At 38.1% G+C, this 20,435-nt stretch overlaps 2 protein-coding genes across 7 annotated transcripts in view; both read right to left on the reverse strand.

The window, feature by feature from the left end:
* KCNMB4 (potassium calcium-activated channel subfamily M regulatory beta subunit 4) overlaps nt 1-3,820 on the reverse strand; it is a 65,047-nt gene extending 61,227 nt beyond the window's left edge. Inside the window, exon 1 of the mRNA XM_030866284.2 lies at nt 3,342-3,820. Within this exon, the coding sequence (XP_030722144.1) occupies nt 3,342-3,677 (336 nt within the window). The 5' untranslated portion in view covers nt 3,678-3,820. The remainder of the gene's footprint in view (nt 1-3,341) is intronic.
* A 12,334-nt stretch (nt 3,821-16,154) lies between these two features.
* CNOT2 (CCR4-NOT transcription complex subunit 2) overlaps nt 16,155-20,435 on the reverse strand; it is a 110,055-nt gene continuing 105,774 nt past the window's right edge. For all 6 annotated transcript variants that reach the window (XM_060305619.2, XM_030866294.3, XM_060305620.2 and 3 more), the window contains one exon: nt 16,155-17,298. In XM_060305619.2, coding sequence (XP_060161602.1) covers nt 17,212-17,298 — 87 coding nt within the window. In that variant the 3' untranslated portion in view covers nt 16,155-17,211. The remainder of the gene's footprint in view (nt 17,299-20,435) is intronic.

Here is a 20,435-nt window from a genome sequence, read left to right on the forward strand (position 1 = left end):
CTTTTTTTTGTTTTTTTGGCCGTGCCACGCAGCTTGCGGAATCTTAGTTCCCTGACCAGGGATTGAACCGGGCCCTCGGCAGTGAAAGCATGGAGTCCTAACCACTGGATTGCCAGGGAACTCCCCAGAATTTATTTATTTATTATTTATTTATTTATTTATTTTTGCGGTACGCGGGTCTCTCACTGTTGTGGCCTCTCCCGTTGCGGAGCACAGGCTCCGGACGCACAGGCTCAGCGGCCATGGCTCACAGGCCTAGCCGCTCCGCGGCATGTGGAATCTTCCCGGACCTGGGCACGAACCCATGTCCCCTGCATCGGCAGGCGGACTCTCAACTACTGCGCCACCAGGGATGCCCCCCCCAGAATTTCTTTTTAAAGTTCCCCCAGTGATTCTAATGTATGGCCATGGATGAGAACAAAACCTCTTAGCACACACACCTGCTAGTCACAAAGAGATAAGGCAGTGATGAGAACAGTAGCCAGAGGAAGCTGACCCCAAATTTAGATTTTGCTACGGTCAATTCAAAGAGCAGATCCTTGCCCTGTGGATAATTAGGACTTGACTGGATAATTAGGATAACTGACTTGAGTACTATATTACATGGCTGAATACAGTGATTGCTTTAGAAACAAGGATATGACTCAAAACGTAAGTTGAATAGGACTTAAAGATATTTTAAAGAAATTATTAGTCAAAGGTCAAATTTATTCACACTGTCTTCTTTAGTAGTCTATGGCTTAAGATGTTAGATATGTGCAATATTCTTTCCCCTTCCCTGCTTTTTACTGTATCTAATGCAGCAAACTCAAGGGAGGGGAGAAAGTCCTTGTTCTCTTTTTCTAAAAAGAGATTTCCCAAATGGCTTCTTGTGGTAGTGGGCCATGAAGAAGAGAAAGTTGAAGGTGATTAGGATCCATGACACTGTAGGGAATCTAGACATTCTACAAAGAGAATGGGTGGGGCACCCAGGCCTTCAATAAAAAGGTAAGGTCTGGGTAGCCGAGATGCAACAGCAACGGGCCGTGGGTATTGCCTAATTGCAAAGGCACTGTGGAAACATTCTGCTTACATACTGGACTCTGGCACAATATTTTGGTTGAGTTGAATTTTTCCATCACTAATTGCTTACAAGAATTTCCAAATTGAGCACTTCATTGCTCAAAAGTCAAAAAGTGACTGCAAAAGAACATACTTATGTTCTATAAATGGTACGATGCAATCATAATTTGGATAAAGAGACATATACTGCTTTGGCCGAGGAAACCTTGACTAAATTGAATGGGATGTTGTTCATCATTTTCTGTAACATTAACATATCTTTCTGCAGTTCTGTCATTTCTTGTATACTTTATTTTATAAAATCTTATTTTGTTCAGATACTTCTTCAAAACGATTGTTGCCAGGATCCAAACTGGCACTGGAAGAAAACTGATTATTTGCAACAAAAAGAGAGAAATATCAAATCCTAGGATTACATATAAAGCATTACCACTCTTTCCAAGTGATTTAAAAATCTATGTCCTAAATCCCAATTTATTTTTTTTGTCAGATCCTTCAAAATTACCTGGAAATTGTGAAACAGCCTTTATGTAGTAAATTCTACCTTCTCAATGTCTTGATTAGATATTAGCCACTGACTGAAAAACATGTATGTAATTTATTAGTGCCTGAACCACAATCTTAAACTAATTAGCAATGTTTCACCAATTATAACAACACCTTTTAAATGATGAACTACCATATAATTTCTAAATCACTATTTCTTTTTGACACCTTTCTTTTATATTAATGATTTAATCCTGAAAAAAGTGATGTTTCTAAAACCCTGCAATTTGTTTTGAAATTCCTGAGCGTTGAGCAGATTAATTTACAACATTTGTCTTTGAAACATTATTGCTTCTTCAAGACTTTGAACATTATACTCTATCTAAATTCTGTACTTCTATATTTACTGCTTATATATTATCTTCATTTTTAAGGTCCTCTTCCTTTGTCAGCAAGAGCATCTTTTTTAAGAGAAGCCATATATTTTTCTTTAAAGGAATTCCCTTTTTAAAATTTCCCCAATTCAAGATTTTACTGTTTAGGAGACAAGAACAAGAGGTTTACTGTAGAGAAATGATAAGCTTATTTTAAATACTTGTAAACTATTGAGATAGAATTCTTTTTTTGGATTGATATAATTATATCCTGTCACACTTAAAGTTGTTCCTGTGTACACAAGACTCATTCCCTTATGGACAGCTTTCTTGCTTGATCTTCAAGCACTGCTCTCACAAAGAGGGAAAATGCCGGTAACTTTAAAGAAGATACACATCTTTACTTTGATAGTTAAGCAACAAGAAGAGCAAAAAAGGCCAAGAGAAGAAAGAAAAAACGAAAGAAAAGCCTTCTTGCAAAATCAGGTGCACTACAAAGCTCAATTAGTTCACAGACTGAGGACACTGCTTTTTATAAGTTTTTTTCTCCACTGGGAACAGTTTTCTGAGCGTCCCTCTCTCTGCTCTCCATCCCTCGAGTCTTAACCAGGTTTTCTCGTTTTTGCTTGTGAGAACTAAAAAAGTTGCAAAGGAAGGAATATTCGGTACATTTCACGGACGGTTTTCTATTTTCAGAAAGTTTTACCGTTTCCCAGGTGGCTCCCAATTGTTTCTAGGCACACAGAGCCTAGGAGTCACTAGGCTGCCTCTAGACCCTTCTGACAATCTATTTCATGAAAACTAGGAGTCCGCCGTACCCGCCCAAAATGGATCTACGCAGAATCTCGCGTTTGATTCCACGTCGTTTGTCGACCCACGAAAGTTCATCTTTGGACCACAAGTTAAAAACGTCTGTCAAGAGTTAAAAGGCAAGGAAACCTCTAACACCTTTCAAGGGGCTAAAAGACTCCCTGCACCTCCCAAGACGAGTTCTGGACGCGGCCAGTGGGAGCTCGGACCTTGACCATGCGCCGGAGTAGGTGTATCCCCGCGACGCACTGGCTTTAACCGGAGGAAAAGTTAACTTTCGGCTCCTTGCATTTCTCCAAAGTCAACCCTCTAGGGCCCTAACCTAAGCTGGGCCAAGGCCTCAAAATCTGGGACCAGGCAAGACAGGTGTGTAAAGAAAGCCTCCGGGCACCACGCACGGGTCGCCGTGCACAAACCCGCCTGAAGGACCGGGGGACCCGGGGCTCCCCGATGTATTTACTCCTGGTTTGAGTATAGCCTGCGAAGCCTCGTCGCCTCCTGGTAATGCGAGCATACTCCGAGCCACCCCGCGAAGGGTCTAACACTGATGCTCCCCCCAAACCTCAAGATCTCCGCAGGAGCGAGGCATCCCTCACTGGGCGTCCTTACCTTGGGGTTGGTCAGGAGCTGGTGCTCGTCGCTGTGCAGTAGCGCCCTGGAGTTGGACTCGGAGTTGTTCACGTAGACCTGGACGCAGGGGTACTGCGAGGTGCCCCTGCAATCGGCGCCACAGGTGAAGGTGCACTCGAACACCTCGCCGATCTGCTGCACCGACAGCACCGTGCAGTTGGCCGCCGTGGCTTGCAGATCCTGCAGCGCGGGACTGAGCCAGCAGAAACCGAAGATAAAGAGCGACACGACGCCGGAGATGATGAGAAACAAGCCGAGCCGGATGCTCTTGTCCTCGGCTTCCGTGTACTCGTAAGCCACCCGGAGCTTCGCCATCGCCCCCCACTCCCGGCGGCAGGCACGCTCCCCCCGCCCCCTCCCGCCCCCGGCGCAGAGCCCGACTGCCTCGGGCGGGAGGAGCCGCCGCCGCGCGACAGCAGGGGAGTGGGCGGCCAGGGGGAGCGCGCGAGAACAAAGGGGCTGAGGCCGGCGACGCCCCCGGCGGCGGCAGCGCCCCCCCAACCTCCCCGCCCAGCCGCCGCCCGGGCCCCGGAGGCTCGCGGCGCTGCCGCGGTTTCAAAGCCTCCTGCACCCTCGGGCGCTCGGAGCGCTCGGGCGGCTCCTGCCTCCAGCGCCCCCTGCCAGCCTCCGCCCCCGCGCTTTCCCCGCCTCCCCCACCCCGCCTCCTCTCGCCCAGTGTCTCCCAGTCTCCATCGCCCGCCTGCCGCTGCTCCACGGACTCGCCGGGCAGCTGCCCCGAGGGCAGGAGCCGCAGGGCTGAGGCGAGCCCGGGGGCTCCCCCGCGAGGGAGGCAGCTCCGCCCGGCCCCACCCGCCGCCGACTTGAGTCCTCCCGCCCCGCCCCGGGGCGTTTCCCGTGGGCGAGGGGCGGGCGAGCCCCGGGGATAGCGGCGGCTGGCGCTCGGGATTCTCGTTAAATCCCTTTGGAGGGACATCCGAGATAAAGCTTAGGGTCAATATAATTTAACCGGAGTGAAAGTTTAAAACACAAAACAAAAAAACAAACGAGGGAGAGGGTGTAGCGCAAGTGAAGCGGCGGGAATTTTGAACTCCAAACGGGGATTGGTCAGCCAGCGGGGAGAGTGAGCTAGCGGCCAGGCGGCGGGCGCTCCCGAGGAAACGGGCCGCCGGGACCAGCAAGACTAGGTTGGAAACCCCCGGGCGAGCGGCGTGCGCTGGGGGGCGCCCCCGGGGAAACCCTGGCGCCAGTTGCCACGCTTGGGGCGAGAGCGCACGCGGCGGGACGGGAGGCGTGACCCGCTACCGCCCCCTTCCCGCCAGCGAGCGCTGTAACGGTCGGGCCTCAGGGTCCCGGCGCTGCCCACTGCCCCGGCGCAGCCGGCGCTCCCCCGGCCCCAGCCCGGCCCGGAGGGCAGCAGGAGAGGAGTCAAACAGGCTGAGTCAGACGGAGTTTGCAGTGGAGGCAACGCACGTGGGGGCAGGAACCTGCGACGGGCAAGACCCGGGAAAGTCGCTTCCTGGGTCCTGGGTGGACCTCGCGGCAACTTAGGTCTCCGGCTGCCGGGTCGACCCCAACTCAATTTGCCCTACGGCTGGGGCTGACTGAGTAGGGACCCGAGGAAACAGGTGCAGAGGCTTGCAGCCCTGGAAGGAGACACCACTCTCCCCATCAGGACCGTCCCCTCGCTCCCGGCCTCCCGAGAACAGGATCTTCTCTGTTCTGTCTCCCTCCTTAGGAGTCTTGCCACCCTTGGCCCATCCCGGAATTTGTAGATGAGCTTTCCAGGAGCGCTGTGCAAGGCGATAGCGGCGTTCAGACTCACTTTGGGACAGGTACCGTTCCTAGAGCTGCGTCCTGCTCTCTTAATTCTTCCCTCCACACCCACCTCCCCACCTCGCCCGCGCATACCTTCAGCCTCTATACTTTTCGTGACCTTTAAAAAAAAAGTTAAGATGATCTTTCTCCAAACCACACTTCTATCAAAATATCAAACTTGGAGAACTGTTTCGACCTACATTTTGAAGTCAGAATGTTCACTTTGCAAAATATATAAAGATATATTTTTCTTGACTTGCAAGTCCCAAATGAATATACTCTTAATTAAATTCAGTTATGTTCCTGATGAATATGGAAACACCAAGTCATGGAATTCTTGACTTCTCTTTCTTGGATTTCAAATGTTACTTTACTGGTGTAGTACTTTTCAGCTGAAGTCCCGATTTGCTACTTTGAAGTACTCCTTGATGTGGCAGGTAACAGTATTTCCAAGCAAGGGGTAAAGCAAGTTTAATTACAGGAAGACCCTAAGTGTTTTTCTGAATAAATTAAGAAGGTGCAGGGTTTGGAGAAGACAACTTTGTACTTTAATACCTTTCAAGTTTTGAGAGACTAGATTTCTTTCCTTCTTTACCTAGGAATTAAATTATTTTCTTCCCTTTCTGTTGGCATAAAGACCATTGTTAGTGGTTACACACACTACCTGAAAGGAAAAGTGAGTTTAATAGTTGAAGCAGCTTAACCTAAGATCACAGATTTTCAGCGTGAATCTTTTTCCTACGGCAGGTTATAATTATCTTCCTTTTCAAGAAGGCTAAAGCCAATCTAACATCTGAGGCAGTGGTGAGCAAATAAGATCCTATTATCTTATAAGATCTCATAGCTCTGATATGCTGAGCAACTTGACCTTGAGGCAGAATTAATTCCTATAGCGTTCATAAAACACAGGGATGGGGTGTCTAAAAATAATTTAATGAATATGATTCATTTTTCTATGATTCCAGAGCTCAAAGAGTTCTGTGAATGAACCCTTTGCCTCAAAACTGAAGCAAGATGGTCTTCCAAGTAAATCTAGAGAACAAACATCAGAAAATTCTGTCTTAATTTAACTTAAATTCTTAAAGGCTTTTAAATCCATTTTTTCAAGTTCTGCATTTAGTCACTGTCCTTCTTTATAATTATTCTAAAAGTATTTGAAGAAACTGTTGCCATCTAGCCTTCTGTTCTTTAAACATTTACTTTTCTCCTCTTATTTCCTATTTTTAAATTAGCTTGCTTCTCTTCTGAACCTTTCATTATTTCATGTGTTTCTCATTGAAAGTCAAACATATCAAAAGACTTTCCAAATTTCTGTTTTATCCTTAATGGAACACTGGGTTTGTTATCAGTTTCATTTATTTGAGGTGGGGCTGCCTTTTCACATTTCCAAGGAAGGTTGGGTATGTCAGCTCCTCAGTTTCTGAAAACAGGTCACCATTGACTCTCTTAAGTTAGAATAGTAGTAAGACCCCCTGGGACGTCAGAGATGCCAAGCTCTGAGGTCACTGAGCATCTTGTTTCCCGTGGAGGGCAGAGGCACAGGAAAAAAAGAAAAAGAAAAGCGAGTCCTTTCTTTGCATAGTTGTCCACCAGTTAAAATTAAGATTAAAACTGCAATACTTAGAAGCAGACTGACTTATTTGATGTACTTCATTGTCTGCAACAATGTTTTCAGGAGAATCATGGCCAAGCCTTGATGAAGTTCTTTTTAAAAGAAAAATAAAATCTATCTAAACAAGGACATTAAAACCATTGTTATTTATAGTTTGTTCTTATGATCACTATTCTTCAAGAAGTTCTGTGACTGATGTTAAAGTTGCAATATACAATTTCATATGTATATATACTTTTATTGAAAGATTCTGAAAAGAATGATCATAAGTAGGGCTTTGGTATCCTAGGAATAGAAGGGAATTTGGAATATGTTGGGAAAATGTTTATACATGGTTTTAAAAATTGGTACATTGTGAAATTTTTCAATAACAAACTGCTACTGTACACTTGGATAGCTAAAATATATAGGGGAGAAAATGAATACTGTATCATCACCTTTTCTCATTAAAATTCACATGCTGGATAGGTTTTAGACATTTGCAACTAGAATAACTAGGTAAGAATAAATATGAATGAAAGCATGAGTGATCCAACAACAAAAATATATAGAAAAAATTTATCCTTTCCATTTATCTTATATAACTTTAGATTTTGTTATTGTCACAGAAAATTAAGTTTCCTTTTCATTTGGTCGTAAATTAAAAAATGCTTACAGTTGTACTAGATCGTTTCCAGCTTGCTGATATTAACTTTCTTGCCATGCTTCATTGTGAATGTTAAATATTTGTTATTAGCATTAGAATTTTACATTTGAAATAAATTTCCTATGTGGCCACTATCTTTTCTAATTACATTTATTTTTTCTTATCCATAAACTTTACCTATTATATTGAGCATATAATTATTGAGGACACTACTTCCTATTTCTAATATTTATAATCATATTACAGCAGGAAGGGATCTTAAATATTACCTAGCTACATATTAAGCAGGAGAGCTTCCAAAGACTTTGCATTTTGTTTGAAGTAGTAAAGAATGATTATTAAAAAATATTTTTTCAAAGTTCAAATTTGTTTGCATACAGCCTTTATCTTTGCAATTGCAAAAGAAAAACAAAAAGCACAGATAATCACTTCATATTAGTAAATTCATAATACTGTACTGGAAGTGCTGGCTGGATTTCCTAAATTCTTGCCACCTGTCTATCATGTTAATGGAAGTGAACTTCTATGGGAGGTATATATACACATATGTAGTAAAAGAGAAATCAGCTTTGAAATTGGAAAGCAAGCAGCTAAGAAATTCTGGTCTCAACATTGAGTAAATAGTTTATAACTGATGTTCTTAGATTGTTTCCTCCTCCCCATACAAAAGGTTTTGGACTAGAAGATAGTTTTAACATTTCATGATTTTTATTCCAAGTTGATTTTGTTCTTCCCATGTTCTTCAAAAACTTGGGTATTACTCTCTAACGGCACCTAGTTCTGTTAAAGAGTCTTTTAATAATTCCCAAATATGGAGAGCACCTCCTAGTACAGTGACTAAAAGGGAGAGTGTTTGTCTTTGGAGAAATGGACCGACGCCTACTGAACACCTATTATAAGCAAATGCTCTAATTTAATCTTACCGTGAGATGAAGAAGAACAAGATTAAGTAACTTTCTGAGACTGCGCATGTATTGACTATGGCAGATTACAAGACCCATTCTTTTTCTACTGTACTATGCCATCTCTAAGGAATTTCTGTATTTAATAAAAAGAAATGTAGGTAATACAAGCAGATTTAAAATGTGCTTATATACTTACATTCAAGTATGGTTAGGCTTGATCAACATCCATATTGTGAAACCTGACTATGGGGGGGGGCAGTGGGTAGAGAATCAAGGAGCTGATGATTTAATCTGATCCTCCTGTTTAATTTTACTCTGAAACACTTGTGTTGAAAATAGCTCTTTTTTAGATGCATAGCAAATGTAAGTAGTACTGTTTTATGCAGGAGAGGGAGATTAAGTGTAGTATTTAGGTTTCAGAGAGCCTTGTTAGAAATTCAAGCTATTCAAAGTAGAAGTAAACACAGGGAACAACTACATGTTAACACAAGTAATTAAATAGTTCTAGGGTAGAAGAAAAGCCTATCCTCTTAATGCACGGAATCACCTAATCCTTTTAATAACAGTTTCCTTGCTTTTGCTTGGACACTTCCAGTGATGAAAAATTCATTAACTCCTGGGACTTCCCTGGTGGTGCAGTGGTTAAGAATCCGCCTGCCAATGCAGGGGACACAGCTTCGATTCCTGGTCTGGGAAGATCCCACATGCCGCGGAGCAAGCAAGCCTGTGCGCCACAACTGCTGAGCCTGTGCTCGAGAGCCCACGAGCCACAACTACTGAGCCCTCATGCCACAACTACTGAAGCCCACGCACCTAGAGCCCATGCTCCGCAACAAAAGAAGCCATTGCAAGGAGAAGCCCGCGCACTGCAAGGAAGAGTAGCCCCTGCTCTCCACAACTAGAAAAAGCCCACGTACAGCAATGAAGACCCAATGCAGCCAAAAATAAATTTATTAAAAAAAAGAAAGAAAAATTCATTAACTCCTAATGCTACTCATCTGATTTTTGGACCTTTTAAAAATGTATGATGTACAATTTACTTTCTTGTAAATTGAAATCTGCCTTGCCATAACATCCATGTAAATATCCTTATTCTGCCCTCTGGTGTTACACAGGTTAAAGATAGTCTGCCTTACAAATGATAATCTGCCTTACAAACTTCAGGTGTGGGAAGATAACTGTCATGTCCTTAGGCCCTTTCTTCTTATGCTCATCTTAAATTTCTTCAGTATTCTCTTGATATGGTGTAGAAAACTACAGTCATATCCTTACCCCAAAATGCTAAGAAAAAGACAATTTGAAGTTGGAAACATTCTCTAAAACTAGAGTCTGCACCTTTCTTTTCCATGTTATCTAGTCTACAAACACTTCTAGGATGGTGGATTTTGTTGTTCACTAATTAACATTACCATTGCAAAATGATTTGGGCTCATATTTATCAGACAGAATTGGGATTCCAAAAAGTGATGTGCAAGTCAACTAATTTAATATTCAAATATTAAATCATTTAGAATAAGCTGAAAAAAATAATTTTTAAAAACAGGTATAATTTTCACTCAATAAAGGGACATAACTTGTTTTATATTTCAAGAATATTAACCATTTGAAGATAATAAATTACTTAAAACATTGAAAATAAAAAATCAAACATGTCTGACTCCTAAGAGGAGAAATATTTAACAGCTCAAATTTTCTCTAAAGACAGACTATTTTTCATGCAACTGTTACATATGGTAATTAAAACTACATCTTAAAATAAATGTTCAGTATGTAACAGATTTAAAGGTAGCTTCAAAGCATTCTGGCTGCCCCAAATCTTTATTTTTATAAAAGGATGAAACTATTTATGTCATTCCTGCATGTATTTTTTTCCTCATTGAGCTGTATATTTTTGAATAATCATCAATTTCAAAGTTTTTTCATTAAAAATGAGTATCCATTGAGCTGGTCCTAGAAATAATCAAGTTCACCCAGCCACTTGTTGACATCATAACACTCTTGAAATTTGACGCATTTCTTCCAAAATGTTTAAAGAACTCTCATGTGTTATTCCTAAAATTATCTTCAGTATATACTAGAGAATAGATTAGTTTGGAAGAAAAACATCACTTGTTAAAAGTTTTAAAAATTAAATTATGTGGTCAAAACGTTACATAGGCTAAATACAAATGCATGTTAGCAGAACATTATGTTTCAGGATATGCTTATGAAAATTAATGAGACTAGCTCTGATTCATAGTGAAAATTTCTGTTTTCCTCAGCTAGTATCCTCAATTGTTGCTTAAAGGAACTACCACTTGGGGCATAGGGCGTTTTATTTCACCTTCTCTAACAAAAATGTTGAAATATATTTGTGGTGTGGTAAAAGCCTATCAGGCCTTGGAAATGAAAACTTAGTTTTGCTATAGAGAAGGTAAGTAGGTTATTAGCTATTTTGGCAAGTGTCAAGTGGTGGTCATAAGCTATTAGACTATGCAATAATTTGGGTTTTCAACAGAGACAGGAAATTATGACAATGAAGACTATCATCATTGTGCATTTTCAAGAAGTCATTCATTTAGGGACTTCCCTGGTGGCACAGTGGTTAAGAATCCGCCTGCCAATGCAGGGGACATGGGTTCAAGCCCTGGTCCAGGAAGATCCCACATGCCTCGGAGCAACTAAGCCCCTGCACCACAACTACTGAGTCTGTGCTCTAGAGCCCGCGAGCCACAACTACTGAAGTCCGTGAGCCTAGAGCCTGTGCTCCGCAACAAGAGAAGCAGCCGCAATGAGAAGCCCGCGCACCGCAATGAAGAGTAGCACCCGCTCGACACAACTAGAGAAAGCCCACGCGTAGCAACGAAGACCCAATGCAGCCAAAAATAAAAAAAATTTTTTAAAAAAGTCATTTAAATGACCGAGGGAAAACTGTGGCAGACAACTGAAAATATTTAGCTTTTTAAACTGAATATTGAATTCTTATGATAAACATATCATTAAAATTTTGTCAGGTCGTAGTATTTATACAACAGGATGACTGGATTTAAAAAAAGTTTCAGTTGATGGACACAGAGTTGATAATGCACAAGCTGCCCTTAGCAGTTCTTATGCATACAAATTGAAGTGGAAATCTAGCAAAAATATCCCTAGGAAATAGCTAAGATTTGAGGGGGGAAAAAAAAAGCATCTTTGTTGTGTTATACTTGGAAATGGATTTAGCTCTCCTCATATTCTGCTCTAATAAATGCTACTGTAATAATGTAGTTTCTGCACTAGAACATTGGTTGATACAGTAAAGTATCAAGTAAAAATGTCCCCGATAGGGCTTCCCTGGTGGCGCAGTGGTTGAGTCTGCCTGCCAATGCAGGCGACACGGGTTCGTGCCCTGGTCCGGGAAGATCCCACATGCCGCGGAGCGGCTGAGCCCGTGAGCCATGGCCGCTGAGCCTGCGCGTCCGGAGCCTGTGCTTCGCAACGGGAGAGGCCCCAACAGTGAGAGGCCCGAGTACTGCAAAATAAAATAAAATAAAATAAAAATACCCCCGATACACAGGAATGCATTGTCCCAAGATCAACTTCGTTGGGTTTCACCAGAATTTTATTTTATTCTAGTTAATACTTACACAGTAGGCAAAGTATAGTTTAAGTGTAATTGGTAGTTCACTAACTTCAGAAATGACTTGTGATACTTAACCAAATTTTGTATTCTTGGCCTCTCCCTAGACATTCAAAAATCAGAGTATGTAAACATGAGGCCTAAAATATGTATTTTAATATTTTGCAGTTGATTCTTATGCATTGAGAATTACCTAACTAGAGGCTAACTTTGACTCTGGTGAGCTCCTGAAGTGGTTTAAATCCAAACTGAGCTTTTTATAATCAAATTTAATGATCAGCTTTATGAATAAGAGGATTATTGCTTAATCTAATTTTTGTGATCACTACTGTGGCAAAAAACAGGAGATTGCACACTAATGCAATGTATAATTTCAGGCTGAAATTCACCTCAAAATTTAATAACTCTCTCTTCACTCCTTTGAATGTAGAACTACATACATAAATCTGGTGAATATACACATACATATACTTTACTATTTGTTGTGCTTTAATGTTTCATGTTCCTATTCCAAAATTAAAAAAAAAAAAGTTGAGGGAAGTTGTCATAACTCTTTTTTGATTAAATTCCTTTCCAAAGATATTGCAGTAATTTAAAGTAAACCTTACCTATGACTCAGAGAAGAGCACATTTTAGACTAGGTCAGTGTTTTAAGTATATCATTTTTAGCCCTGATGACGACACCTTATTCAACTTCAGGTGAAGAAGAGTATCAACATCTTAAAAGAGCTGAAGTTATCAAATCCAACGTTATTCTCAGTCCTCTGAATAGCAAGTGATAGTCATCTAGTTTCTGCTTGAACGTTTTTTGTTGATGGAATCCTCACTTCATGAAGCATTTAATACCGTGGGATAGCATCTTAAAATAGAGAACCAAAATGTCTCAACTTCCACCTTCTGGTTTGAGACTTGCCCTCTTCTTCATCTAAGACCTTCTTATATTTGAAGACAGCTGTTATGTCTCTCCTTAGTTGTCCACTGTCTCTTCTTCAAAGGCTACATCTCATCAACTCAATTCTTCCCATGCATGACATCTTTGAAATTGCTATGCATTTTGTAGTTGGTGATTTCTCGTACTTCAATTGAACTTTTTTTCCTTATATACAAAATAATGGTGTACCTTAAAATTGTTGGCAAATAGGTTTGCTGAAATACAGTAATCCCACTTAAACATTTTTTCAATCAATGACAGGAACTCTTGAGGTCACCCAGTTCAACTCCTTACCTTATATACAGAACACTGTCCAGCCCCTCTCCTCGGCTGTTGGATGAGGTTGAATTTAATGCCTTACAAACCAACTCATTTCAAAATCTCAATTACCTCAGTTACATTTTAATATTGTGCTGAAATCTTTCTTACGGGTCATAGTTCTGCCCTTCAGTTACACAAATGAAATATGTCTTTCACTGACAGCTCTTGAGTTTGATACTTGAAGACAGATACTGTTTCCAAAGTTCATTCTCTAATGCTAAACATTCCTTCTTCCTGTTTTTTTTTTTTTAATGATATTTTGGGGATACTCAAAAACCTACCTCATGATGCTATGCTGAAGACAGATGTATTAATGCATGTGAAACACTTAGTATGTTGCTTGGTAGCTAGAAGGCATCCCACATTCTCTTCTGCCTTCCCCAGTCATGGCAGCTCTTAAAACACAGCAGACTTCCTACCTTGTTCTGAGCACTACTTTTGTTAATGTAGTTGAAGATTACTTCAGTATTTTTGGCAATAAAATCACAATTTACATTGATCTTCATATGAACCACTCTTAAGCCATGGTATATTCCACCATCCTTTAAGAAAACAAAGTGTAAAACTAAGTAATTATCCTGGTGCAATATGTCCTATTTGATGTAACTTAAAAAAAAAATCACTGGGTTAGATTTAGATTCCAATTTTGACTTTTAATGTGTTTATTTGCTTCATCTCCTAGATCTGTCATTTATTCATGGTATGATATAATTCATCGGTAACACTAGCAGCAAGGAGAAAACCTTGTGACATGCCATTAGGATCTAGGTTTTAAAGACAATTATGTCTGGCTTATCTTATTTTTCCAGAGACTTGTTTTAACAGAACCAGTTACTAAGTATTCCTATATCTTCTTTGTTAACTACACAAACCATGGTTAAGAGAGAACGTTAAAGACAGACATTCCCTTTCTTTACACACATGCACATTTAGGTTTTCAGCAACTTTTTTGCAAAATTGATGCTATTAACCAAATTTAAGTTAAAATAAGTGCAGCCATGCTCAGATGCCAAAGAATGGAAGATCTATGGTTTTGGAATGAAGGAGGATTCAGAGGAAGGATCAGTTAGAAAGGGTAGAGTGGGAAAAATTTGAAAGTTTTGAAAATTAATTGAAAATACTTAAAGATTCTCTTGAAAATGGAACTACAGCAAAAAAGTTATTTCAAAGCCAACTGCTTTAATCTGTGCATTTTATTTTCAAATTAAAATTATCAATTTATACCATTCAATCAACATGTATTTACCAAGCACCTACTGTGTCCCCAGTTCAGTGGCAAAAAGGAAAAGACCAGTTAAATGGTTTATATACTGTAAGAATTTAAATAAATTTTCAGTCCTTAATTAAAATTTGTTGTATCTAAGGAAAACTATCTGTGCAATGAAAAATCCCTGTAGATGGAGTTTGTTATAGTATCACCACAAGAAGCATAAAATATATTTGAAACTAAACAGCTGAAAGGCCTTTCCTTTGCAACTAAATAGCTTTTGTTTCCAGAAAGCCAATTATAGTATAATCACAAAAATTATTTAACATAATGTACATGACACTAGTTATATAGGGAAAAATTAAGATAATTAAATCTAAGAAAGAAAATTTGAAATATTAGTTTATGTCAACTTCTGTACATGTACAATATGACCACAAGTTATAAAACCAAGGAATATAACAGTGTGTTATATTAAAGAGTTTAATATCATATTTTAAAGATTTCAAATCGAATTTTAATACTTGGATTTGGAGTCAAGAACATGGTAATTTCTGACAATTTTATTAACAAGTTATAAAAAGTTGGTTTACATGTAAGAGTTTTCTCATTTTGATGATTCAGGGTAAATAGAATTCAGAAAACTGGAAAAATGTGCACTTAAAACTTTTCATATGGCAGTTAAAGCAAACAGCTAGAGGCCAGACAACAAACCACTTGAGCTGTTTTGTTTTTGAGTCATTCACACAGTACCTACCAGTCATGATGGTGGTGACACTTTATACTGTTATGTTTATACTCATAAGAATAAAGATCCCCTTCCATTTTCTTTTTTCTTTCCAGCTGTTTCTTATGATTATGTAGGAAAAGTTACATTTTACAAAGTAAATTATTATGAAAAAATGTAACCTCTTTTTAAGAAATCGATTTCTGGATTTAACAGATGTCAAATTACATATGTGTTCTGTGAAGTTTTTTTGCACAAAAGTTAAACTAGAATACATAAGTTCCATTTTCCTACAGAAGAGATGCTTTGTTTAAATCTAAAGATTAAAAAATCCTGATATTTTTATGTCAGTTTCTCATATCTCAAAATATATAGAAAAAGGTAAATCTTAAGTCATTTTATATTCCTGATATGCAAATACAGCAAGGTCATAAATGTTTCATTTTCAAACATGATTTGGTACATGTCAACAAACTTCCATTCTTCATAGAAAAATACGTTAAAAATGAAAATTTAAAGAATCAACACTTTTTTTTTAACTTCTATCTCTAGTTCTGCTTTCATAGCTTCAGCCTTCAAACATTTTTAAATATAGTATCTGTAGATGGAAAAGAATCCATCAACTTGCATGTGAAATAACCAGGCGATCAAATTGAAGGGGAAGTCTACCCCACTCCTCCTCTTTGGCTTACCTTAATTTGCACATTACTTCTTTAAGATATATCTCAAAGGTCTAACAAGAAATATCTTATACACTTCTCACAAAAGCAGAGTATTTTGATTGGGTCTCAAGAGTGTTCAGGAAGTTTTATTTCTAGTGCTGCCATTATTCATTTAAAAAATAGTTTTCTCTGTTCTGAACTTGGTTAATACTAAGAATGTCTACATTTTTAACCTACAAGTGAAACGGTATATGGTTCCATTAAATAAGCTGTCAAAAGCTGGAAAAAAAAGACTATGTTTTAAATTGTTTAGTCACACCATTCAGTTGTAAAACTTTAGGTTGTTTTTCCTGTTTTTCCTGTTGAAGAAATAATTTCACAATTTCAAATCAAAGTCAACACTGCAGTGAGGAGAGCTTTTCTACTTTATTACAAAGAGAAGAAGCCTTTATGTGGTCAGAAAATACAAGATTGATCTTTTTTTCTCTTCCTATGAAACGCTGCTGTTCAAACAGCCAGAGTGAATTGTCTCAGTTCACTTCTTTAAGTCCCATCACATTCACTTGGGTATGGATGTCCTTGGCTGCTGAAAATCTGGCCCTTCAGTGCACAGGGCGACAAAGTCCCCTGACCAGCAGTTCCAGAATGTCCCATTTTCATATATTGCATCCATGCACACCTCCTAAAAATGAGGTACAGCAGGGCAAACATTTTCCAAAATAGATGTCATATATATAATATATACACATTCGTACATACATACCTTTATTCATGTGATGTCCAAAAATTTAAAAAAAATGTACACATTTATTACAAAATCGTAACAAAGACTGGACAGTGTTTTGCTCATTCTGGAAAGATGAAGCTCAGTAATAACACAACCCTGGAAACCATCCAGAGATTGTGGCAATATCTTTCTTCTAAACAGTCATATATTCTTGCGTTAAGCTTGGCGAAACTGCCTTTCAAAAACAGAAGGGGAAGTAAAATGAAGGAAGCAGACCTTGCTCATCTTTCCAAATGAAATACGAGAAGGATCTTCACATAAAAATGCACAAACATTTGTTATTTTATTACCAATAGTGCTACAATGAACAATGCAAATTTTGTGGTCTAATTCTGTTGAGTCTTTTGTGGGTTTTCTTTTTTACATTTTAGAAACTAAATGGTAAACTTCTTTCAGTGTACTTGCTTGTCTTTACAGACCCAAGTCTGTCTGCTGGCAAAAAAGAAAATAAATGAAAAAATTCAGACCCTGCTCGAACTAGAGAAAAACAAATTACAAATTTAGTTGTTGGGCAGCACATAATTAGTAAGGCAGGACCTCAAATGGTGACCCTTTGCGTAAGCCAATTGCCAGATCCTCAAGGAATTAAAACCAGGGTGCCTGAGCCACATCAGTTCTGCAGTTATGTTGAGTATTGTGCTGAGACAGCCATACCCCAAGAAAAGGGAAGTCTTTTTTTAGAAGGCTTGCTGAGCAGGGTTGTAGTTGAAGGTGGATGGCAGGTGAGGCCGTTCTTCTAATTTGTCATATTCCAGATGGAACTCCTATAAAACCAAATTTAAAAATTTAGATGATTTCCTTTCGTTTGATCTCACATTTTTGTCAAAATATATTTACTATATGAACAAATAAAATAACTACAGGTATGAGAACGAACAGAGATATTAACTTTTTCCCGCTAAGTAAAATATAGCTTGAAGAAAAATAATATGCTGTAGTTTCTATCTGATAAGTACAAAAATGTAGACTTTCTGCATAAAAGCCAGAGACTAGTCATGAACATTTACTTTATGACACAAATTCTATGCATTTTTTTTGCTCAAAAATAAAAGTTTGAAGGGAGCAATTACTATATCACTAATAAAAAGCATTGAAAATTATAGGATATTTAAAGTAAAGCTACCTTCAATGAAGTATAAAACTTAAAACTTTACTTTTTTTTCCATGAAAAAAGTTTAGAAATAAAGGCTTTTCCAATTTGTCTTATCACATGTTTTTTTTAAAAAAAGCAAATAAAGTTACTCTAAACTTGCTATCTCGGGAAAACAATGAACTTAAAACTCACACATCTCCAGACTTCCCATTTCACAAACCCAAAAACCCTGAAAAGATGTAACTGCCACCCCAAACTAGACAGTGGTTTTGCTGTAGGCACATCTGAAGATGAACTATATAGCTCATTTTAATTAAACTTTCAAAACACTACATGAATTTTAAAATTTAAGAATGGTGAAGCAAATTCTTCATGATACTCCAAGATCAAGAGGTACAGAATATGACTTTGTACATTAAAAAAAAGCAAACCAAAAACATACCTTTTTAAATCCAAAACCTAGAGGTTCGAAAATTATTAATTCTACAACCTGAATTCAAGTAGCACAAACTATCTCAGTTAATCCCATTTAAAACACTATGAACCATAATATGTATTATGTACTAAAGAAAGCCAACAAGTAATGTTAGTACCATGGCTTAACATATTTCACCTTATCTGTCTTATTTCAAATTAATCCCACAGCAGATGTTTCCATTATTAAATTAAGTGAAAATTTCATTATTAAATTAAAATGAAAACTTAGGTCATGATTAAATTTTGAGATATAAAACCAAGTATTTAGAATTTAAGGTTATTACAATAACAATTACAGAAATAGCAGGTATAATTTATCAGAAGCCTAATATATGTCAAAACTAGAGACAAAGCTAAGTTTATTCTCATCTTTGTAAGTCTGTAAAGTAGATATCGTTATCTTCATATTTGCACTGGAGGAAAATGAGGCTCACAAGTAACTTGCCCAAGTCATACAATAAATGGCAGATCTAGGATTAGGATCCAGATCTGTAGTACACCAAAGCACATGATTTTTCTAGTATAACACATTATTTTTAATATTTTTAGCCCAAGATCCAAAACCAAAACTACTTAATTACACCCCTATCCATAAATAATGTTGAAAAAATTCAGTCCACTGACAAATGTTGATAAAGAAGGCACCCTGTGATGACTTTTAAAAAGTTCACTTCAGAGTTAACTAAGGCACAGAGCTTCTTTGCTTATCAGTAAAAACTAGCAAACACCAGAATCACCATCACAATCACCACAGCCTTCTTAATGCATTGTGCAGGCACCTCTCCCTCTCTCCCTACTCTGTTCAGGCTTTGAAAGAATTTTATTGCCTGGCTGAAGATAAATATCTATATTAGTGGAGGAAGTATCTTCTTGTTGTAGCATTCTTTTATTAAAATTGGCTAATTTTAGTTCTAAAGTATGTGTAGTTATTGGGTAAAAAGTCTATTTGTAACTGACAAATCATATACTCCACTAAGTTATATTTATATAAATTAAAATTTTCTTCAATTGTTTTATCCTCATCATTGTGCACTGGTAAACTACACTGTATAATCAGAATTTAAACTAGAGTAACTTCATCAATGCACACATTTCCCCCCGCTACATATTAAAAAAAAAAAAAAAAGATCAGTTTAAACCTAGGGAGCATAAATATTTTAATATTATAATTAAGAAAATCTCAGACCTTATATATCAGATTCAGAATCAAATTTTGTCTCCCATTTTTTTAAATCATTTTTTTCTCTTCTATGTCTTCTTAAAAGACATAAAGCTTACAATCTCTTTGTTCCCTAACTGATTAACTGATAGTATCTTTTTTACATGTTTATGTTATATGTACACACACAACACATACCACACACACACACCTTTGTAAAATCTGTAGGGGCAAGAAGTGTGTCTGTTTTGTTTATCACTACCTACTACTGAGAATACTACTGAGCTTCCAGGCTCTCAGAGGATGTGTAATTAATGGCTGATGAATCAATGAACCCAAGTTTTCTTCATTTGTTTTAGGAACAGAACACTTAAATTTTTTAAATATTCCAAGATCAGGTATTAGAAGTTCTATGTATATATTTGCTTTAATGGAGAAAAGATTTTTAGATTACAGTTTAATCGTTTAAAGGCTAGAAAGAGTTCTAGGTATAAAAAAATCACATTTATAGCAGGTTATGATATGATAAAGAATCCTAAGCATTAAAAATCCTATTCAGTGTTGGACCCACAAGGTGAAGTCAGACTGAAAGAGTTCTGAAACTTTTAAGTCTTTAGTTTGAGAAAGCTATTGATAATGGGGGGGGGGGGGGGCTTCCATCACCTAAAAATTCTCTGTGGATAAAATTATTTTAAAAATCTTACTCATTGAGACTATATATAACAAATTTTTAAATTAATGGGACAGTGAATTATTCTAGCTAAATTACATATAGGATAGACCACATAGTCTGCTGACAAATCAAGATTATCTAAAAGAGAATAAGCAAATACAGTGTCAAAATTTTTATGTACATACATGAAATTCTTTATATAAATAATGGGCTGAATCCTAGAACTCACAGAATTTTTAGGGGATAAGGAATACTTCTGATTTAAATAATCTAACCCCTTACTTAAAATTACACTTCTTCAATTCTCTGAAAATATTAAGTTATTTGCAAAAGTGAAAGAAAGAACCTCATAGAAGTGAGATTAAAGACCTGATTATGGTCTAGATCAGTTCAATACTTTTCAATGATACCATGATAACATCAAGTTATTACTTATAATACTAATTCATACTGAAGGCTTCTTATGAGTTGAAGCTATTAAATGCATGTTCTTTACCTG

Source organism: Globicephala melas, chromosome 10 (assembly GCF_963455315.2).
Source record: "Globicephala melas chromosome 10, mGloMel1.2, whole genome shotgun sequence".
NCBI classification, from domain to species: domain Eukaryota; kingdom Metazoa; phylum Chordata; class Mammalia; order Artiodactyla; family Delphinidae; genus Globicephala; species Globicephala melas.